The sequence below is a fragment of the Ornithodoros turicata genome, chromosome 8, assembly GCF_037126465.1.
Source record: "Ornithodoros turicata isolate Travis chromosome 8, ASM3712646v1, whole genome shotgun sequence".
Taxonomy (NCBI): Eukaryota; Metazoa; Arthropoda; class Arachnida; order Ixodida; family Argasidae; genus Ornithodoros; species Ornithodoros turicata.
In genome coordinates this window covers 38,739,524-38,758,933 of record NC_088208.1, presented here as the reverse complement: position 1 = coordinate 38,758,933, position 19,410 = coordinate 38,739,524, and the positions used below count along the sequence as shown (strand labels likewise).

The 19,410-nt window shown below is 48.2% G+C and overlaps 2 protein-coding genes across 5 annotated transcripts in view; both read left to right on the top strand.

Moving 5' to 3' along the window:
• Window positions 1-4,212, top strand: part of LOC135367270 (sodium/potassium/calcium exchanger 5-like) — a 28,495-nt gene extending 24,283 nt beyond the window's left edge. For all 3 annotated transcript variants that reach the window (XM_064600457.1, XM_064600455.1, XM_064600456.1), the window contains exons 8-12: window positions 100-310; window positions 570-686; window positions 945-1,217; window positions 1,867-1,968; window positions 3,877-4,212. In XM_064600457.1, coding sequence (XP_064456527.1) covers window positions 100-310; window positions 570-686; window positions 945-1,217; window positions 1,867-1,968; window positions 3,877-4,202 — 1,029 coding nt within the window. In that variant the 3' untranslated portion in view covers window positions 4,203-4,212. The remainder of the gene's footprint in view (window positions 1-99; window positions 311-569; window positions 687-944; window positions 1,218-1,866; window positions 1,969-3,876) is intronic.
• A 926-nt stretch (window positions 4,213-5,138) lies between these two features.
• LOC135367271 (sodium/potassium/calcium exchanger 3-like) lies at window positions 5,139-16,519 on the top strand. 2 transcript variants are annotated; one of them, XM_064600459.1, is made up of 9 exons: window positions 5,139-5,474; window positions 6,099-6,338; window positions 6,697-6,780; window positions 7,317-7,423; window positions 7,519-7,619; window positions 8,682-8,772; window positions 11,157-11,352; window positions 13,749-14,081; window positions 15,007-16,519. In XM_064600459.1, exons 1-9 carry the CDS (start codon window positions 5,345-5,347, stop codon window positions 15,324-15,326), a joined length of 1,602 nt encoding a protein of 533 aa, XP_064456529.1. In that variant the 5' UTR covers window positions 5,139-5,344; the 3' UTR covers window positions 15,327-16,519. The 2 variants fall into 2 exon arrangements, with proteins under 2 accessions (XP_064456529.1, XP_064456528.1); XM_064600458.1 differs by having other exon boundaries at window positions 5,140-5,474; window positions 8,682-8,916.
• The last annotated feature ends 2,891 nt before the right edge of the window (window positions 16,520-19,410 follow it).

Genomic DNA, 19,410 nt, shown 5'->3' with positions numbered 1-19,410 from the left:
TATCATATCGATAATTCCGTAGAACTGTTGTACTTGATACGCGTTCTCTCTGCGTTCGACACACTTCCCGGAAAAAGTACATGTTTTCATCCCTGCCAGGTAGATGCCCTGATCCGCCTGATGAAGCGAGAGAATGGCTCTCATTTGAATACTAAAAACGCTCTGGCCCGCAAGGAAATTGCTCCGCTGATAGCTGTGGTTCACCAGAACGGTACGACGAGTCTGCAGCCGCAACTCCATAAGACTCAAGAACCAAGTGGTCGTCACGTGTTGCCCACAACCCAAGATACCACAGAACAGAAAGCAGGTGGTGAGCGATATTTACTTCCCTTATCGTAGTCAATCAAGAGATAATTATGAACATGTAAAACTAGGTGTTGACGTTGAGCTTCCTATTGTTGGCCTCACAGCTGTGGGCATCGTCACGACTATAGCTGGGGTGCTGATATAATAGATGAGGTGATGATGAAAAAAAGATAAAGGTGTGGAGTAAAAACAAACTGTACATAGTTGTTACAAACTGTCGTTTTGTTCCACATTCTATATGCATGTACCCTTGTTTCTTCCAGGCCACAGCACAGTCGACGTAGCGCAATGTTCTGTGTCTGGTCCCCTTTCCACAGGATCCTTTCTCAATCAGGTGCATGCTCCAGAGAACCATGCTGCTGTAGACACCAAAGCAGACGGTTCGTAAGGCTGTGTGTCCGATACAAATAACATTTATTCTAGACTAGTAGTGTGAGACTAAACGAACATAAGACGAGTCTCGAGTCTTACAGGTTCTGTCGAGTTAATCCATAGTAAAAATATATACTTTACGCATAAAAAGTTTAAATGCAACCCATCCTTTACTTTCGTGATCGTACACGTTGAAGAAATGGGTAACGGATCCGAACAATATATATCACCAGAGTATACGTACAATGATAGTTGTCTTATTTTAGCTAGTTCGGTTCTTCTCCGCTGCGGCGAGACAACGACGGCGAAGACGACGCCCTCTACCGAGGATGAAGTTCTCTTCGTGCCTTTCACGACACCGAGCGGCGGTTGGCTACCTTGGGTATGGTGGCTGGTCACGTGGCCGGCTGCCTGCATCTTTTTCGTGACGGTGCCCAATTGCAAACGGTTTCCTAGGCTGTTTCCTGCAACTTTCGTCATGTCTGTCCTATGGATTGGGATCCTATCTTATCTCTGTGCTTGGATGGTCACAGTCATCGGTAAACAGACATGCTACTTTCCTACATAGCTACTTTCTCAGAAGTACTCGCGCATGATGTAGAAATAAATCGTAATATAAGTTGTTCTTTTAAAGAGAACGATAGCACCGCATGGGTGTTGCACAGACCGCGTTTAATTCCTTTCGCAAATAAGTAAGAATACTTTTTTTAACACCTCATGATAGATCCTGCAATTTATGCTTCCTAATACTTCGGAAATATATGTTGAAATTTTGCAGGAAATAACAAATTATAGCGAAGTTGCGAATTATTTTCGTTAAATATTATACAACAATAAAATTTATTGCATTGGCCTGATGGTATACACAATGTAAAACAGTGACGTATTGATTTTTATAAAATCGCGATGCAACTTGGCCGAATGGATGATTTCCTATATCTCAAGAAGGTGACTCCAACGGACCTTTGGGTGCGTGATAAAATAATTGGGCGATTATAACTTCCGTTAACCATAAACCTGGAGATGCTCCGCTTCGCCCAGTCACTGAATCCATGTGAAGTAGAATATTGTACTTCGAAAATAAATTGCCAAATGCAGTCTCAATGTCAAGTAAAGCAATGTATTCTACAAATTAACGTTCTGCATGCAGGAAGTATGCAAATTCCCGTTCTCTAATGTTTTCTCCAGGCTACACATTGAACGTACCTGACTCTGTATCCGGTCTCACCATACTAGCGGCCGGCATCAGTGTTCCTGAAATCATCACGAGTGTTCTTATTGTAAAGATGGGTAAGAAGACTTCCGCCTTTTTTGAATGCAGCGAAATGTTCGACCGCTCCACAGCGGTTCCATCCAAGATATATCGAGCATATCGCTCATCTGCGGTGCGCGCAGCAGACGCTTGAACCCCTCACGCGGTTTGACAAAAAAAAAAAAAAAAAAAAAAAGAATGCGAAGAGCGTATTTGAACTCGTAACCTTTGGGTCCCTAAATGGACGCGATACCAAGTGACCCATCGAGGGGGCGTGGGCAAAAGCGCATCCGACAAAAGCTTAGCGGACACAAGCTTACCGGACGAAAGCTCACCGTATGGGCGGACAGAAGCTTACCACAAGGTTAGGTCAGGAGAGCCTTTTACGTATTTCACACGTTGGGGACTGGATCAGTTCAGGCAGGATATGCACCCGTAGAGACTGACCGAGGTTAGGTCAGGAGAGCCTTTTACGTATTTCACGCGATTTCGATGATTTTTATGACCATGAAAATAAATGTTCCATTTTAAAAAGAGGCGGGCGGTGCGGTGCGGTGAGCATTTGTCCGCTGAGCTTATGTCCAGTGAGCTTTTGTCCGGGAGCCCCCATCGGGTCCAGTCACCATCATAAGAGAGTGTTTCGCAGCGGACAGTGAACAGTAGAAGGTTTTATTAGGTTGTTTTACCCAAGAGTTTGGAGCACCGAAGAGATAGAAAAATGAGTGCAAAATATTTGTTGGGTTCTCAGTACGCGCAGTAGCTACGCTTTGTTTGCGTTTGAGCCTCCTGTGTACGCCGCGCAATCTGACTCCATGGCTAAGAGGTTGTACATGGCGTAAAGTGGGAGCTTTGCGTGGGGAAAGAAACAGCGGTAGACACTGCGCACCCATAACGCTAAACCACATCTGCGCGTTGCGAGCGGCGCGCTCGGTGTTTTGCGCGGTTTGCACGCGCCCGTGTCGGTAACGCGGGTTTTGAGCGCGGAAGTATCTATCAGTTGCGCTTTCTCTACCATGATGTCATTGCCGTTAGTGTTTCGTGGTACACACACAGTTCACTGCGGGGGAAGGGGAGAGGGTAGGGGTTACAAGCCAACGACGCCAGAAGTATCTATTATCTGCAACTGAATCAATAACGACATTAATACCCGCGCGCAAACTTGCAGAAACGACAATTCAGCGCGCGGTATATGTGCGGCTTCACAAAGGCGGCTCTGTGCGCGAGTGATCAAAGCGTCCCTGCTAATAGCCCTTCTGATCAAAGACACGGTTCGTTAGGTACAGGGATAGCTACGTGCGCAACGGCGATTTCATCGTGTGCTCGGCACTTATGCTTAGCCAGCGTCCCGCCTGATAGTTATATCGAAAGCAGACTGGAATAGCCCAGTTCCAAACGTTCGCGTATAGTTTCATTAGAGCCATGCACCATGTAATGTGCCAGTGGAGGAGAGATTCAAGTGCTGTACTTGCACATAACATCATTTTCATATTTCACATCTCATGTTTCGCGTGTAATGGCGTAGTGTACTTTTCTCCAGCGGTGCATGAATCACCCCAAGCCATAGTCATGATCTATTTGTTGTTGCTGTTGTAATGTTTTATTTCACAGTGTTCAGATTTGGATTTGATGTTGTATGAGCTGTTTCCATAGTGTATAGGCTTTTAGTTTAAACGTATGTGGAACTTTTTATATTGGAGGCAGGACTAATAAATGGGGGAATAAGCTCTTTATTGTGAAAAGCATTGGAAGGTTATCTCGGGTACGCTGTAATAAGCGTGGAAAGTTCTGCACGTTGGAAATGTTGCGTTATCTCGAGCTAACACCCCTTTTGCTCTTAAGTGACGCTGTAAGTACTATGGTACGAACAGAAACGAAATGCTTTATTTGGGTTCAAAGTGTTCCTTGCAGAGAGTTGACAACTTGTGTAACAAAGTGTTGGCTTCTAGGCTTCGGCAACATGGCCATCAGCAACCTGCTCGGCAGCAACATCCTGGACATCCTCTTCTGTCTGGGCCTTCCGTGGCTAGTCAAGACGTGCGCCTCCGGGCCGTTACACATCAACAGCGGTGCCTTGACCTACACTACACTCACCTTGCTGGCGACTACGGTGCTCATGGTAGTCACTCTGTGTGCCGCAGGGTGGCGCCTGAACTTAAAAGTGGGACTGGTGTGTCTGCTGCTTTATGCGGCTTTCATTGTCCTAGCGTGTTTGTACGAACTCAATGTCTTCGGTGACTTCAACCCTCCTACCTGCGAATTACAAGGAACATAAGCTTGGATGACTTTTCGGTGTTGTGGTGTCATTAGACTTGCTAGGTCCGAATGGACTGAAGCAAAAAAAAAAAAAAAAAAATAAGCCGACGGAAAAAGGAAGATACCACGGTTTATCACGTGGAACAGGGACCTACAGCGGCGACGCAAGTCTCTCACGACATGCTGAGTTTGCATCGTTGGTGATATCCGTTAGGTCTAGTTCTATCTTACGCTAATCGCAACACAGCGTCCGAGCAGCGGAAGTATGATAACGTTACCTTGTTGGACGTCGTCTGCTTTGACGGTATGTGTCGTCTGTTCCTTTGATCTCAGTCTATAATTTCCGTACCAATGCCTGTGGCGCACTGTGATTATCGAATTTCGTCAGTGCGTTCAGAGTAACAGGGGCTGCGGGGTTATTCCAGGGGATCCAACCTGTAGTTCTTTTACCATGTATGTAGACTGACCGCAGCACTGATGATGCGACATGTCCTACTTGACCTGAAAATACTACACGCATGTGCGTCATACCCCCCCCCCCCTGGTACAAAAAAAAAAAAAAAAAAAAAATCCCAATCCTCCTGATAGTCCTTACACAACGTGATATTGAATCTTGCGCTTCGGCCAGGTTTTCTGTACATAAAAAGTATAGATAAAGGTCCGATTGTCGCTATATCGGCCGCCTCGCGAGCTCTTCACTCGGATATGGCAATGGAAGACGACACTGTAACGTGTGCATAGTGTCGAGAATGTTATGCACACGGCTAGTTCTTCTCCTCCTTGTTTCGAGGCAAACAAAGTCTCCTCAAGAAAAAAATACGAGAGAACTAATAAAGGCACTGTTGTCAGTAACTCTTTGAATGACTGCCTCACTTTGGATACTTTGCCCTCACGTGGACATATGCGGATGTCTTTCCCTTACACAAAATAGTTCCTTTTAAACAAGGCGAGCAAACACAATCACTAAATCGTGCTGCAACTGGATAAAACCAGATAAAACGCGGACCGGACGGTACGGGAAAATGGTGCCGCGCGCTGATCTGGTAAGACGATAAGCAAGTCGAGCATATCTGACAATGACGCACACAGATAAGATGTATTGGCCTTCGCATACCCTTGTCATCAGGATGTCGTCTGCCATCTGTCGAAACTGTTTCTACTATGAAAACAAGACTGTTCGCTCGGCGGCGGATTGCTTGGATTCTGCCTTCTTTGGCGCTGGTCGCGTTTTTCCTGAATCGTAGTTTCCAAGGAGCAGGTTCCGGAGATGTTCACGGAGCAGGTGTCAAAGGTAAGGCAGACCATGTAGTTCTTGAGGAAAATGGGAAAGTTCTTTGGACCGTAGGCGAGCGGACACCGCGAGCAGTTAGGCTTAGGAAACATCAGTTTTGTAGCCGCATGTGGGATTGCAGTCCCGCCGAGCTTGTCGTGCAACGTAACGTTGGCATTTTCTGTTGAAATGGTGGGAGGGACTTCTGGCGCGCAGGAAAAGGGAGGGGGTAGACGGGACACCTGTCCCTCATGGTTCTCTGAGGTTGCACGTGCACTCCCTATCCTCGGCCTTGTACACGCGTCGTATGCGACAGTTGGCTGAAGCCGACAAGTTTTATTTGGCCCTGCGTGTGAAAGGGAAAATAGTGTAAAAGTTGTTTCAGTTGCACTGCCTGCTTTGTCTTGAGGATACAATATACGCTTTGTTGAAGAATAACCTTCACAAGAAAGGAAGAAATATCGAACTGGTTGTGGGTTCCTGGGACTTAATCCCTTACACATCTTCATTAGACTTCTGTTTGACTAGGTCCCCAGAGAAAAACTTTTCTGTCAAATAACAGATGCGGTGAACGGTGCCATCAATATTTTTGAATCCTCCGTGCCTTCTTCGCTTCTTTGACCCACACTTGGCGTTTCGATGCAGGACACATCCTCCGCCGCGTATTATCCAGCGAGGACAACTTCACTGATGTCCCGGGAACGACACCTAGTCCTCGCTGCATTCCAAGCTCCATCAACGACTTCCCGAGCGACTTCTTGACGCAAGAGCAACGACGGCAAGGAGGAGTCATTCTGCATTTCATTATCGTCTTTTATCTCTGCGGCATCTTGGCTTACATCTGCGACGATTATTTTGTCCCTTCATTGGAGCTAATCGCTGATTGTAAGCGCGTATTATATCATACACACATCTTTCCTCGCCGCCTGGTGGGGATGTGGCATAATATTGAAGCCTGCAAAGTTGAGAACTGGCGGAGACGAGGACACTTCCCAAGCCGCATAATGTACTGAAAGTCGAGTGCAATAGGGTTGGACGGTATGTGTCTTATCAATGTCTTCAGTTTCACGAGTCTGTTCAAGGCCTTCCACCTACCCGTCCACCCCTATTGCACTCGACTTTCAGTACATTCTGCTGCTTGGGTTACTGCTCGTAATCGTTATTGGCTTACACAAATGTTGTAGGAACAACGAGACACATTGATAAAATTATCACCACTAATGGCACCGTATGCGCGTTTCAGTTCTTAAGGTTCCCAGCGATGTCGCAGGAGCTACTTTCATGGCAGTGGGCACTTCAGCCCCCGAGTTATTCTCTTCAGTCATAGGTAAGTGCAAGGGCAGTACATGGAACGGAGTTTTGGTTCAGTGGTTTGCTTTTTCACATGTAAGGAATCAGCCACCACGTGCTGACGCGTGCTGCAGTCGCAGAGCGGGCGCGTTCTCACGTGGTATATTTTGCAGTTCACTCGCCTTCCTCCGGATGAGTTCAAATGAGGCTTGTGTAGATGACGTCAGGCGTAGCCTTGGAGTCACGTGACGTGGGAGAACCAGGGATATGAATCACAGGCGTCTAATCGCTGAGGCAGCAGCGTGTGTTTTTCCAAATTTCTCTCGTAATTTCGGGCATACCCTCCAACTGTAACTCCGGAGCGGCAGTATGTGTTTCAGTGTCACGTGACCAAACATGACGTCACTGCACAAGCCTCATTCGAATTTTATTCGCATTTACAGTTTGTGTAACGAACTTCTGCTCTTGATATCGATCTTTTCATTGATACACGCATGTGTCTGCGCGTTATGTGGCTTACGTAAGACTGCTAATATTGTCTGGGTCTACTACGTCCTTTGCACTCTTTGTCAGGTTCGTTCATAACCGAGGGCGACATCGGGGTGGGCACTATCGTGGGGTCGGCAGTCTTCAACGTTCTCGGCGTAACGGGCGTTGTGGGACTCGCCGTCTGGAAAAATGTAAGTGCTGTTTCCAGTGCCGCAAGCCGGACACTGCAGTGGACATCCCCACGATAACTCGCCCGCTCAAGTCTAAAGCTGACTCGTATCCTTAGGACGTGCATGTTGATTGGTTCCCTGTCACACGTGACTGCACCATGTACGCAGTAACTGTGATTGCTCTCATAGGAGTCATCAGCAACAACGTCGTCCAGTGGTGAGTTGCTAGAGCTTCATACGAGGAATACTCATGTTGTCGTGATTCTATGCGTACTTTTTAGATGCCGTGAAGAAAATGAAACATAGACATCACAAACAACTTCTCCAACGTCCAAGAAACAATGAGATTCAAATAACTCGGGGGGAAATGTGCTGATGCCAGGAATCGTGACATCAGCACACTTTTCCTAAGCTGTTGGAATTTTAATGCAGTCTTTTCTCGCATAATAAGCACACATCCGACTAGGGCGCCGGATTTATTCATCGCGCAATTAACGCACCCCCCTCCTCCCCCGGAAAGCCCTACGTTTTTGGGTGACAATGCGTTTATTATGCGAGTAAATAAGATAGTTTAAATTAAAGGTTTCTGTAACTCCCATAAAAACAAAAATAGCCTTAAGCGAGTACGGAAACTGACTCTTACTTATACTTAGGGAGTGACTTTTTCGGGTGAAATGCCTTTCTCAGATTCGGGAGGTACAAATCGGGCGCTATTTTTAAATCTGTAATTCGGGGAGAAATCGGGCGATAATTGTGCCTTCGGGTGTTTTTGTCTCTCCTCTTGTCTATTAAGTCCTTTCCCAAGCCCTCTTTTATGTTTCTTTCTTTTTTTTTTTTGCGGTATCCTGACCTTCCAGCGGTAATCCCCGAAGGCATAGACAGTGTTGACACACATCGGTGTATTGCTGGGATCGTAAGTGACCCATTCTTACATGTGTCATACGTGGCGACCTTTGTTCGTCTTCAGTGGAAATTTCGCTTTCATAGTGACCGGAATTCGGAGAGAAATCGGGTTTAACCCCAATTCGCCGGAGGTCAGTTCGGGGGGGAATAACCGCGCGGAATCGGGTTTAACCCGAAAAAGTCACCCACTGCTTATACTACTGCACAACGGCTTTCAAGCAGCAATTTCAGGATACTCAGGCTTTTTATGGCAACGTAAATACGTAGACCTTCCAACCGAATAGAAGCTGCCTGAATGGCGTTGCGGCTTCATGATGCGTTCTGAATTTACTGTGGATAGTCCTTACAAGTCACTGAAGCCATCTAACCATTACAGGTACGAAGCACTAGTTCTTATCCTCCTGTTCGTCATCTACATTGTCATCCTGATGTTCAACGCCCGCATCCAGTACGCATCCATCCTTCAGGTACGCGAAGAGTGGGCGTTGCTTGTGGCCGCATACCGAGCTTACCAGGCGCGGGAAGAGAGATCCTCCGACGGGGCAGTGCCCTGCCTCTGGGAAGACTGCAACGGGGGGCAGCAGTACCACGTTCATTCGGTCCGCAGTAAGGCAGGTAGAAATAAAAACCTAATAGTTGTTCGTTACTTAACCCCTCAGCTCGTTCAGATCAGTAACCAGATACAGTAACCAGCGCTGTGACTAATGTGACTAACACAGTGTATTTAACTTCGTTGTGCAGCATATAATATAGGTAACCGTATTGAGGTTGTTGTATAATTGGTCGGTATGCTAGAAATGTGCTAGAAATGCATTTTGAATGTACACCGAGAAAAGTGTTCTAAGGAGAGGAAGATCGTAAGGAGTTCTAGGAAAGTCTTCGAATAACTTCTAGTATTCAGATTCTGTGCTGTCCTCACATATCTGGTATCGACAGTTTAGCATCTGCCCGATTTTTACAGATTTCACCAATATTTGTTGTCGAGTTGGCTATGGAATCAGCATTAGTCGTCGGCAACGAAAAAAACAAGGGACAGCTAAAATTCTCTAAGTCGTACTCATAACAGATGACTATTACAGAATTTGGGCGACTGAGTTTGTTGCAGCATTTGCCAAGTGTACGAAGTGCTTCGTGTGCTCTGTGTTCTGTTTGTTGTATGTCTTCTTAGCGCTTTTAGTGTGTGTGAGTGGCACCAACGAGACCAGGGGATCGTTCTAGCAAACTTCCAGGTACAGCTCGAAGCAGAGCTAACTTGAACGCGACTCCGACCTGCGGAGCGGGAAGAGAGCCACCCTAGCGACGCTTACAAGAGTCCTAGCTGTGCTGCGGGGCGGTGTCCGCCTTGCCATGAGCTGCTGGCTCGGCATCGCATTACCGTCGGCTGTTGTTACCATGCCAACGTAACGTTGGCATGGTAGCAACAGCTGTATGTAACAACATGTATGCTAACATTGTCAAATTACGTTAGACGCTTTACAAACATGGTGTCGATACATGCACACGTTAGAGGGATGTTTGCACGCATAAAAGGCGGCTTGCAACTTATGAGAACTCCATTGAGTGTTCACTCCTCGCACATTTCGAGTCCTGTTTATCGGCTGTGGTGTAGCGCAAGTCGCAACACTTTCTTTCCAGAGCAAGGCCAACTCGCTGCTAAACGTGACGTGGTTATGTGCGGGGTTTCCCCCTTCAGCGAGCATGTCCATGGGAACGAGCGGGCACATACCACCATTGGTCCCATCTATGATGTTGACGTCACAACTCCTTTAGGGGAATAAGCAACTTGTTCTTTAGAACATTCTCTTTTTTGGTGTAAAATTTATACCCTCCAAATGGAGTTCCATTTCACTCCATTCTTAATGAGTACCTATGATACCACTCGCAGGTGTCACGTTGACCCCATTAAAAGGGTTCATGCCAGAGCTTCTGCGTATGCTCTGGAATCCGTGGTATTTCTTGTGTTTTTCTTCTTGCTTTTTTGTGCGCGTGCATATGCACAAATGAGCAGCTCAAGCAGCTCCATCTGCTGCACCATAATTAGCTCGATGCGCCGTGAAAGGAGAACGGAAGCGTTATGGTGGTACACACGAGGGAGGGACGTGAAGTCGTGCACCGCCACCTGGAGGACGACAATTTGGGTAGTCCCAAAGAACTACTTGTATTGTTGACTGATTAGATCAGTCACAGAATTAGGAATACTTGCGAGCTGCCCTCATAGGGCAGCAGTGCAGCACCCTTGAACGCGGTAAACGCCAGAATAGATGATTAAAGAAATTTGCTTGTCGGAAGGTCACATGGCCACGCGATGTCTCCCCGTAAGGGTGCAATCCTCACCAACTGAGAATTTAGTGGAAAACTAATGATTCAGTAACCACAACGATACAACAACTGAACAGCTGGACTGTGGTACACGTGTTTAGAAGTCTTAAATCTCCATACGTGAAGCGAGAGCGTTGTCTCTCGCAACTTGTTGATTAAGATTTGGACAGGAATGTGGAGCAACTATTTACAGTGAGGGAGTAACTTGGCAAATGCAGAGAGGAAGAGGGAGTAACTCACTGCGTTACTCCCTTTCTTTCTCAGAGTGCAGCGTCGTTCCCAACCACTAGCTGTGCTCTGTTGGTATTCCCAGATAGTTGTCATCAGTTCCATCCGAAGCCGGCCCTGGAGGTATACTAACCCCCTTGTCCCCCACTCCTGTCCTTTCTTAATCTTTCGTGGTCTGTACACCGCTTATGGTCCCAGTTGCTTCGTGGTGCTACTACGGAATAAAAACAGTAGCTAAGTAACTTGTACGGGATGCTTGAGTGCGTGCGGACATCCGTGATAACTGGTACTTGCGGTTCATTAGGTTGACTTGGTGAAGCAGAAATGGTTCGGCAGCACAGGAAGCGTCCAAAAGGAAAATGAGCCGACTGAGGAGACGCCTTTGCTGGGAAGTGCCCAGCACCGTCAGTCGGTGCACAGGGCCGATGCAAGAAGCTACGACACCGTTGCCGGGCTCGTCTATGTCTCTCCGAAGGACAGCCTTCCAGTCAGTGATGCCGGTAAGCTGGAACATTGTTGCAAGAATGGGCTATTTTCGTCTCCTAGTCGCGTGCCGTCTCAGACTGGCTAAAAGCGAAACCGATTGAATTCCTTAAGAATTCTTGACGGTGCGAACGTCTTCTCGGTGCTCTTTTTTTTGTGGAAGCAACGCGTTTTAAGAAGGAAAAGAAATCTTGTACCGTCAACTATATACGCTGTTGGAGATAAGCAATAGACCTCTACCCGAGAAACGTCACCATGACGTTGGTAGACAGGCTGAAACCGAAACAAATCTAAATGGGAGGGCTGGGTTCCACGAATGGGCACTTGTTCGCTGCCTCCTACTGAAAGCAAAGTAGGACCGAAGGTCGCGTCCCTTTCAGGAACGATCGTAATCCCCTCAGGACCGTGGCTTTCGGGCGCGACCTTGTTCGCCCGCTACCTTCCAGAGTAGTTAAACTCTACCAGATTGGTGGCGCTGTCCAACGCTATGACGTCATTTGTTCACAAACAGGTAGAGGTCCATAGCGCGCCAGGAGAAATACTGCACCGTCACCACGCGCACTCAGTAGGTGAGCGCACTTTCTGCCGCAGCGTAGTGTCATGCGGACAGTCTTAACAGTCAATATGGAAGCACTGCGATTGAGTGAGACGGAGCGTGACCTCACTGTGTCCAGCAATCCTATCCGAGGTGCAATAATATTTTGAGAGCTGATGGACTATATTCCTTTCAAAATCCACGGCCACTTATCCGACCGCAGCCTGCTCGACGGGGAAACTAGATGTGACGTCACAAGCAGGTGGCCTTCACCACTGTTGGACTGGCTTTGCTCAGCCTTGGGGTGAACAATTTATGTAAGTGACGTCAGGCCGCTTGTAGGGGGTATATGGGGCACCAGCTCGACGCGTCTGCTGCGCCTGTGTTAAATGCAATGCTACAAAAATCTGATATATTTCATATAAAAGTCCTCCTTGAGTGCCATTCTCCACCGAGAACTCAATATTTTTTGGGAATCTAGGGCATCGGGAACCTTTCGCATAGCATGGGCAACGCCACAAACTTCTATGGAAGTGATGGGGCGAAGAGGCTTCTGCTAGGTGAACGCCTGCTTACTGCCTGGACTGGCGGCTGAACGCTTGACTTGGCGTGTGACTTAAAAACACATGTATAGAATGTATACCACGATAGTTTCGCACGGTTCTTCCCTATCTTATAGCGCAGCGTACGTTCTTAGGCCTGTAGGGCTTACTCAGCTCTGATTGGGCGGCGGCGGCGGTGGTGAAAGGGTTTTCCAGAAAGTGTCATCTCGTGAGAGTACTATACCATGTTCTCTTCCAATCACAGTCTTCCTTTGCTCTTCCTCCAACCACAGTCATCCTTTGCTCTTCCTCCAACCACGGTCATCCTTGGCTCTTCCTCCAACCACGGTCATCCTTGGCTCTTCCTCCAACCACGGTCATCCTTGGCTCTTCCTCCAACCACGGTCATCCTTGGCTCTTCCTCCAACCACGGTCATCCTTGGCTCTTCCTCCAACCACGGTCATCCTTGGCTCTTCCTCCAATCACGGTCTTGCTTTGCTCTTCCTCCAATCACGGTCTTGCTTTGCTCTTCCTCCAATCACGGTCTTGCTTTGCTCTTCCTCCAATCACGGTCTTGCTTTGCTCTTCCTCCAACCACGGTCCTGCTTTGCTCTTCCTCCAACCACGGTCCTGCTTTGCTCTTCCGCCAACCACGGTCCTGCTTTGCTCTTCCTCCAACCACGGTCCTGCTTTGCTCTTCCTCCAACCACGGTCCTCCTTTGCTCTTCCTCCAACCACGGTCCTCCTTTGCTCTTCCTCCAACCACGGTCCTCCTTTGCTCTTCCTCCAACCACTGTCCTCCTTTGCTCTTCCTCCAACCACGGTCTTGCTTTGCTCTTCCTCCAATCACGGTCTTGCTTTGCTCTTCCTCCAATCACGGTCCTGCTTTGCTCTTCCTCCAACCACGGTCCTGCTTTGCTCTTCCTCCAACCACGGTCCTCCTTTGCTCTTCCTCCAACCACGGTCCTCCTTTGCTCTTCCTCCAACCACGGTCCTCCTTTGCTCTTCCTCCAACCACGGTCCACCTGCGCTCTTCTTCCAACCACGGTCCACCTGCGCTCTTCTTCCAACCACGGTCCACCTGCGCTCTTCTTCCAACCACGGTCCACCTGCGCTCTTCTTCCAACCACGGTCCACCTACGCTCTTCTTCCAACCACGGTCCACCTGCGCTCTTCTTCCAACCACGGTCCACCTTTGGTCTTCCTCCATCTACCTTCTCCGCATAGTTCTTCGGTTTATGAGCCCTAATGCCTGACCATAGAGCTGTGTATGCATGCGAACGTATTCTAAGTATGGCGACTCGCTTTTTCTCAATCCAATCCAATCTTGCGTAGTTACCCCTACTGACGATTCGGAAGAAGACAGCCTCTGGTCTTACCCTTCTGGAAGTCTACTGAAACGCGCCTCCTGGGTTCTGTTCTGGCCGGCCAGGCTTCTGTTGCGCTTCACTATCCCGGACTGTCGTTCTGAAGAAAAGGAACGCTGGTCCGGGGTCACGTTCGTCATGTCTGTCGCCTGGATCGGGGGAGTCTCTTACCTGGCTGTGTGGATGGTCACCATCATCGGTTACACCCTCGGCATTCCTGATAGCGTGTCCGGCATCACCATACTGGCGGCAGGGACGAGTGTACCCGAGCTCATATCGAGCGTTATCGTCGCACGCACAGGTGAGTAGTTTGTTTTACAGCTCGACGGAAAGTTCCCGATCGGAGACATTTGATCTGAGCACAGCACGGTGAGTCCGAAGTACATTAGTGCACGACTATATACTACATACAGTGTTCGAGAACGTCCATGTTTTGACATGGGATTGGCTTCAAATGGACAAAAGGAGGGTGTATTGGCCGCAAACGCAGGCTGGGTGATTTTCTATGTTGCCGCCAAACATAAGATGCCTTGTCTCCGCTTAGCTATTTTTTAATTGATGGTATACAACAAGTACAAGAGCGCGACTCAGAGCTTTCCACATTGTCTGACCACGGCTACTTACGCGAGTCGCGCGCAAGCGCGGTAAAGCAGTAGACAGGCAGCGCAATAAGTTACGAATGTAACATAAAACGCTTCATATTTTTAATTTGCTAGCAAAATTAAGGTAAAACTGTGACGACTGGTGGCAAATAATCCCCAATCCGTCAAGCAACAGTGATTCATGTTCCTGACTGACTTGCTGCTCCTGATGGCTACGTAGCCAACTTCTTTCGTTCCAGACCCAGTGTTGCTACGCCAGACGGCTACGACACAGTGTTGCACGTAATTTTCAATTTTGATTGTCTAAAAAACTATGACCGCAATTGAGAGGAGAATTGTGGCTTTTGGCTCAATCAATAGATAAATCTTGATTGATTGGTTTGTAAAAAAAAAAATGGAGATGGATAGATAAATCTTCTCAGACTGCATCTGTAGTGCTTTATGGTTCTTAAAAAAAAACAAAACAAAAATTCTAAAACGTTGCCTTCGTTTGCGTCTGCTTTACGTTCCGTTTATCGGGTACGCCAAAGCTGCGCCCCCTACTCCAAAACGGCGTATAACCAAAAATAAACATTGCCATTCTCATGGCAACAGTCGTTGATTGCTTAATTTTCCTAATAACAGGATTGGGCAACATGGCGATATGTAACCTCTTGGGCAGCAACATCTTCGACATCCTCTTCTGCCTCGGTGTGCCCTGGCTTATCAAGACGCTGGTATCGCCCACCAAGTCGTTGGCGATCAACAGCTCCGCCTTGACCTACACCACGGTCGCCCTCCTCTCCACTGTCCTGCTCATGTTTGTAACATTCTTAGTAGCTAGATGGAAACTTAACTACAAAGTAGGCTTCACGTGCATAGTCATGTATGTCATGTTCATCATCATCGCCTGTATGTACGAACTGAACGTCTTTGGTGAGTTTAGTCTCCCGCCCTGTGCGTAAGTGGAGGAGATACGCTTGGCAAGGAGTAAAATTTCTGCGGCGAAGGAGTAAAGTCACTCCCGGGGGATCAAAGTGTAGCACGGAAGGCGTGGAAAGTGTTTGTGGGTGTTTTACACAAGCTGCAAGACAAAAAGAGCTCAGGAGTTCGCGGAAAGGAATGAAAGGACTGTCACTGGTGTAAGCCACTAAGTATACGGCCCTGTGGGCAAGGAGTACATTTTGTGGAACTTACAAGTAGGAAGGAGAATATTCCGTAACTCCAAAAATGAAGTGTAACCTAGCAAATTTTCATATTTTCTTTTTTTTTTTGTTTTCACTACAAAAGCAACGAATGGACCGCCATAGGAAGCATGTAAAAGCGCAGGAGTAACACGTCTCACGCTAGGGAGTAATTTGACTCCCCCAGCACGCGGTATCTCTCGTAAGCGAAGATCTGAATGCCGCAATAACAGCGTCTAGAAAGAGTCAGATGATCCACATATCTGTTTTCCTTCTAATCGTATAATGTAATAACGCGCTCTTGTGTGAGCATCAGACACACGATTGTACGCAGGTTGTGCAGAACGTCGAGCGTAAGCCGATATACGAAATAATTTTAGCACAAAAAAAGGTGTACTTTGACTCCTTTTTCTTGCCACATATATTTACTCCCTACTGGAGAGTAATATTACTATTACTATTATTAAATTGTACTCTCCAAAAGGGAGTGATATATGTGGCAAGAAAAAGGAGTCAAAGTACACCCTTTTTTTACCAGTGTACAAATGTTTTGCTTTCCCTTCGCCCATATATTTGCGGCAAACCTCCAGGTTTGTGCGTTTTATTACTTTTAGAGTTCCTATTTTTACATTGCGGGTCAGTGCTCACTTCAGTGTATCTTTTAACAAACTCGCGGATCCAGGTGAGATATGTACTAATTCTAAGTTGGAATTGTAAGTAACACATTTGCTGGAAGCAATGAGTCGAGCATACAATCGTTAGCTATAACTAACAATATTTATGATACTGCAAAGACACGTTTATTTCTAACGACAGAACATACACCATCAGTCTGTTTGAACTTGCATGTTGTCGGACATAACTGCGTACGTGCATCTCGTAGCGTTGATCATTTGAACATTTGACAGGCTATTTTAATACTTGTTGTTTCAAATGTACGAGTGATCTTTTAAAATAAACTGGTCTCAAAACACTGTGTCGCATTAAGCCTGACAGCGTCTTGAGATTTATACAGCCGACCAATACTTCGAAGTCGATTAATATCGTGCTTCCTGGGCCTACCTCATAAGTTATGAGGTCGGTTATGAGTCGTAACCCACTTTGCTGACATTTGCCTTGCGGAAACTGAGGCAAACTCGAGGAAGTAGACATCAGACCCGGTGCATGGGGACGCCTTTACGCAATTCCCTCCATACACGCTTCGTGGTGGAACGAGTTGAGAAACCCCTAGTGAAACACGCATTCTCCGCCAGGGTGCAAACAAAGCGGCGCCAGATCGTCCTGTCGAATTCACCACAAGAAAGAGCGGAGCGCTTCGTGGTGGAGCGAGTTCGAGCGAGCGGAAACGATCAGCGAAAACGCGAATCCGGTCCGGGTTCACTAGCGAAACACGCATTCGCAGCCAGGGAGCAAAGAAAGCCGTTCCGACCAGTCGTATTTGCTATAAGAAAGTGCAGTTCGTGGTGAAGCGAGTTTATCTGAAACGATGAGCGAAACACGCGAATCCGGTCCGGGTTGACCAGCGAAACACGTATTCTCCGCCAGGGAGAATAAGAAAGCTGCTCCAGATCGTCCTGTCGAATTCGCCATAAAAGAGCGGAGCGCTTCGTGGTGGCGGAGCGAGTTTATCTAAAACGACCAGCGAAACACGCGAATCCGATCCGGGTTCACCAGCGAAACACGCATTCGCAGCCAGGGAGCAAAGAAAGCGGCGCCAGATCGTCCTGTCGAATTCGCCATAAGAAAGAGCGGATCGCTTCGTGGTGGAGCGAGTTTATCGGAAACGATCAGCGAAACACGCGAATCCGGTCCGGGTTCACCAGCGAAACACGCATTCGCAGTCAGGGAGCAAAGAAAGCCGTTCCGACCAGTCGTATTTGCCATAAGAAAGTGCAGTTCGTGGTGAAGCGAGTTTATCTGAAACAATGAGCGAAACACGCGAATCCGGTCTGGGTTGACCAGCGAAACACGTATTCTCCGCCAGGGAGAAAAGAAAGCTGCTCCAGATCGTCCTGTCGAATTCGCCATAAGAAAGAGCGGAGTGCTTCGTGGCGGCGGAGCGAGTTTATCTAAAACGATCAACGAAACATGCGAATCCGCTCCGTGTTCACCAGCGAGACACGCATTCGCAACCAGGGTGCAAAGAAAGCCGCTCCAGATCGTCCTGTCGAATTCGCCATAAGAAAGAGCGGATCGCTTCGTGGTGGAGCGAGTTTATCGGAAACGATCAGCGGAACACGCGAATCCGATCCGGGTTCACCAGCGAAACACGCATTCGCAGCCAGGGAGCAAAGAAAGCCGCTCCAGATCGTCCTGTCGAATTCGCCATAAGAAAGAGCGGAGCGCTTCGTGGTGGAGCGAGTTTATCGGAAACGATCAGCGAAACACGCGAATCCGGTCCGGGTTCACCAGCGAAACACGCATTCGCAGCCAGGGAGCAAAGAAAGCCGCTCCAGATCGTCCTGTCGAATTCGCCATAACAAAGACCGGATCGCTTCGTGGTAGAGCGAGTTTATCGGAAACGATCAGCGGAACACGCGAATCCGATCCGGGTTCACCAGCGAAACACGCATTCGCAGCCAGGGAGCAAAGAAAGCGGCGCCAGATCGTCCTGTCGAATTCGCCATAAGAAAGAGCGGAGCGCTTCGTGGTGGAGCGAGTTTATCGGAAACGATCAGCGAAACACGCGAATCCGGTCCGGGTTCACCAGCGAAACACGCATTCGCAGTCAGGGAGCAAAGAAAGCCGTTCCGACCAGTCGTATTTGCCATAAGAAAGTGCAGTTCGTGGTGAAGCGAGTTTATCTGAAACGATGAGCGAAACACGCGAATCCGGTCTGGGTTGACCAGCGAAACACGTATTCTCCGCCAGGGAGAAAAGAAAGCTGCTCCAGATCGTCCTGTCGAATTCGCCATAAGAAAGAGCGGAGTGCTTCGTGGCGGCGGAGCGAGTTTATCTAAAACGATCAACGAAACATGCGAATCCGCTCCGTGTTCACCAGCGAGACACGCATTCGCAACCAGGGTGCAAAGAAAGCCGCTCCAGATCGTCCTGTCGAATTCGCCATAACAAAGACCGGATCGCTTCGTGGTAGAGCGAGTTTATCGGAAACGATCAGCGGAACACGCGAATCCGATCCGGGTTCACCAGCGAAACACGCATTCGCAGCCAGGGAGCAAAGAAAGCCGCTCCAGATCGTCCTGTCGAATTCGCCATAAGAAAGAGCGGAGCGCTTCGTGGTGGAGCGAGTTTATCGGAAACGATCAGCGAAACACGCGAATCCGGTCCGGGTTCACCAGCGAAACACGCATTCGCAGTCAGGGAGCAAAGAAAGCCGTTCCGACCAGTCGTATTTGCCATAAGAAAGTGCAGTTCGTGGTGAAGCGAGTTTATCTGAAACGATGAGCGAAACACGCGAATCCGGTCTGGGTTGACCAGCGAAACACGTATTCTCCGCCAGGGAGAAAAGAAAGCTGCTCCAGATCGTCCTGTCGAATTCGCCATAAGAAAGAGCGGAGTGCTTCGTGGCGGCGGAGCGAGTTTATCTAAAACGATCAACGAAACATGCGAATCCGCTCCGTGTTCACCAGCGAGACACGCATTCGCAACCAGGGTGCAAAGAAAGCCGCTCCAGATCGTCCTGTCGAATTCGCCATAACAAAGACCGGATCGCTTCGTGGTAGAGCGAGTTTATCGGAAACGATCAGCGGAACACGCGAATCCGATCCGGGTTCACAAGCGAAACACGCATTCGCAGCCAGGGAGCAAAGAAAGCCGCTCCAGATCGTCCTGTCGAATTCGCCATAAGAAAGAGCGGAGCGCTTCGTGGTGGAGCGAGTTTATCGGAAACGATCAGCGAAACACG

What these genes read in the sequence shown, in the direction of transcription:
- LOC135367271 (XM_064600458.1), top strand. Translation starts at nt 5,345, where the DNA reads ATGAAAACAAGACTGTTCGCTCGGCGGCGGATTGCTTGGATTCTGCCT. An exon ending in GTTATTCTCTTCAGTCATAG is followed by an intron (nt 6,781 to 7,316) that starts GTAAGTGCAAGG and finishes ACTCTTTGTCAG; the next exon opens with GTTCGTTCATAACCGAGGGC. An exon ending in CGTTATCGTCGCACGCACAG is followed by an intron (nt 14,082 to 15,006) that starts GTGAGTAGTTTG and finishes TCCTAATAACAG; the next exon opens with GATTGGGCAACATGGCGATA.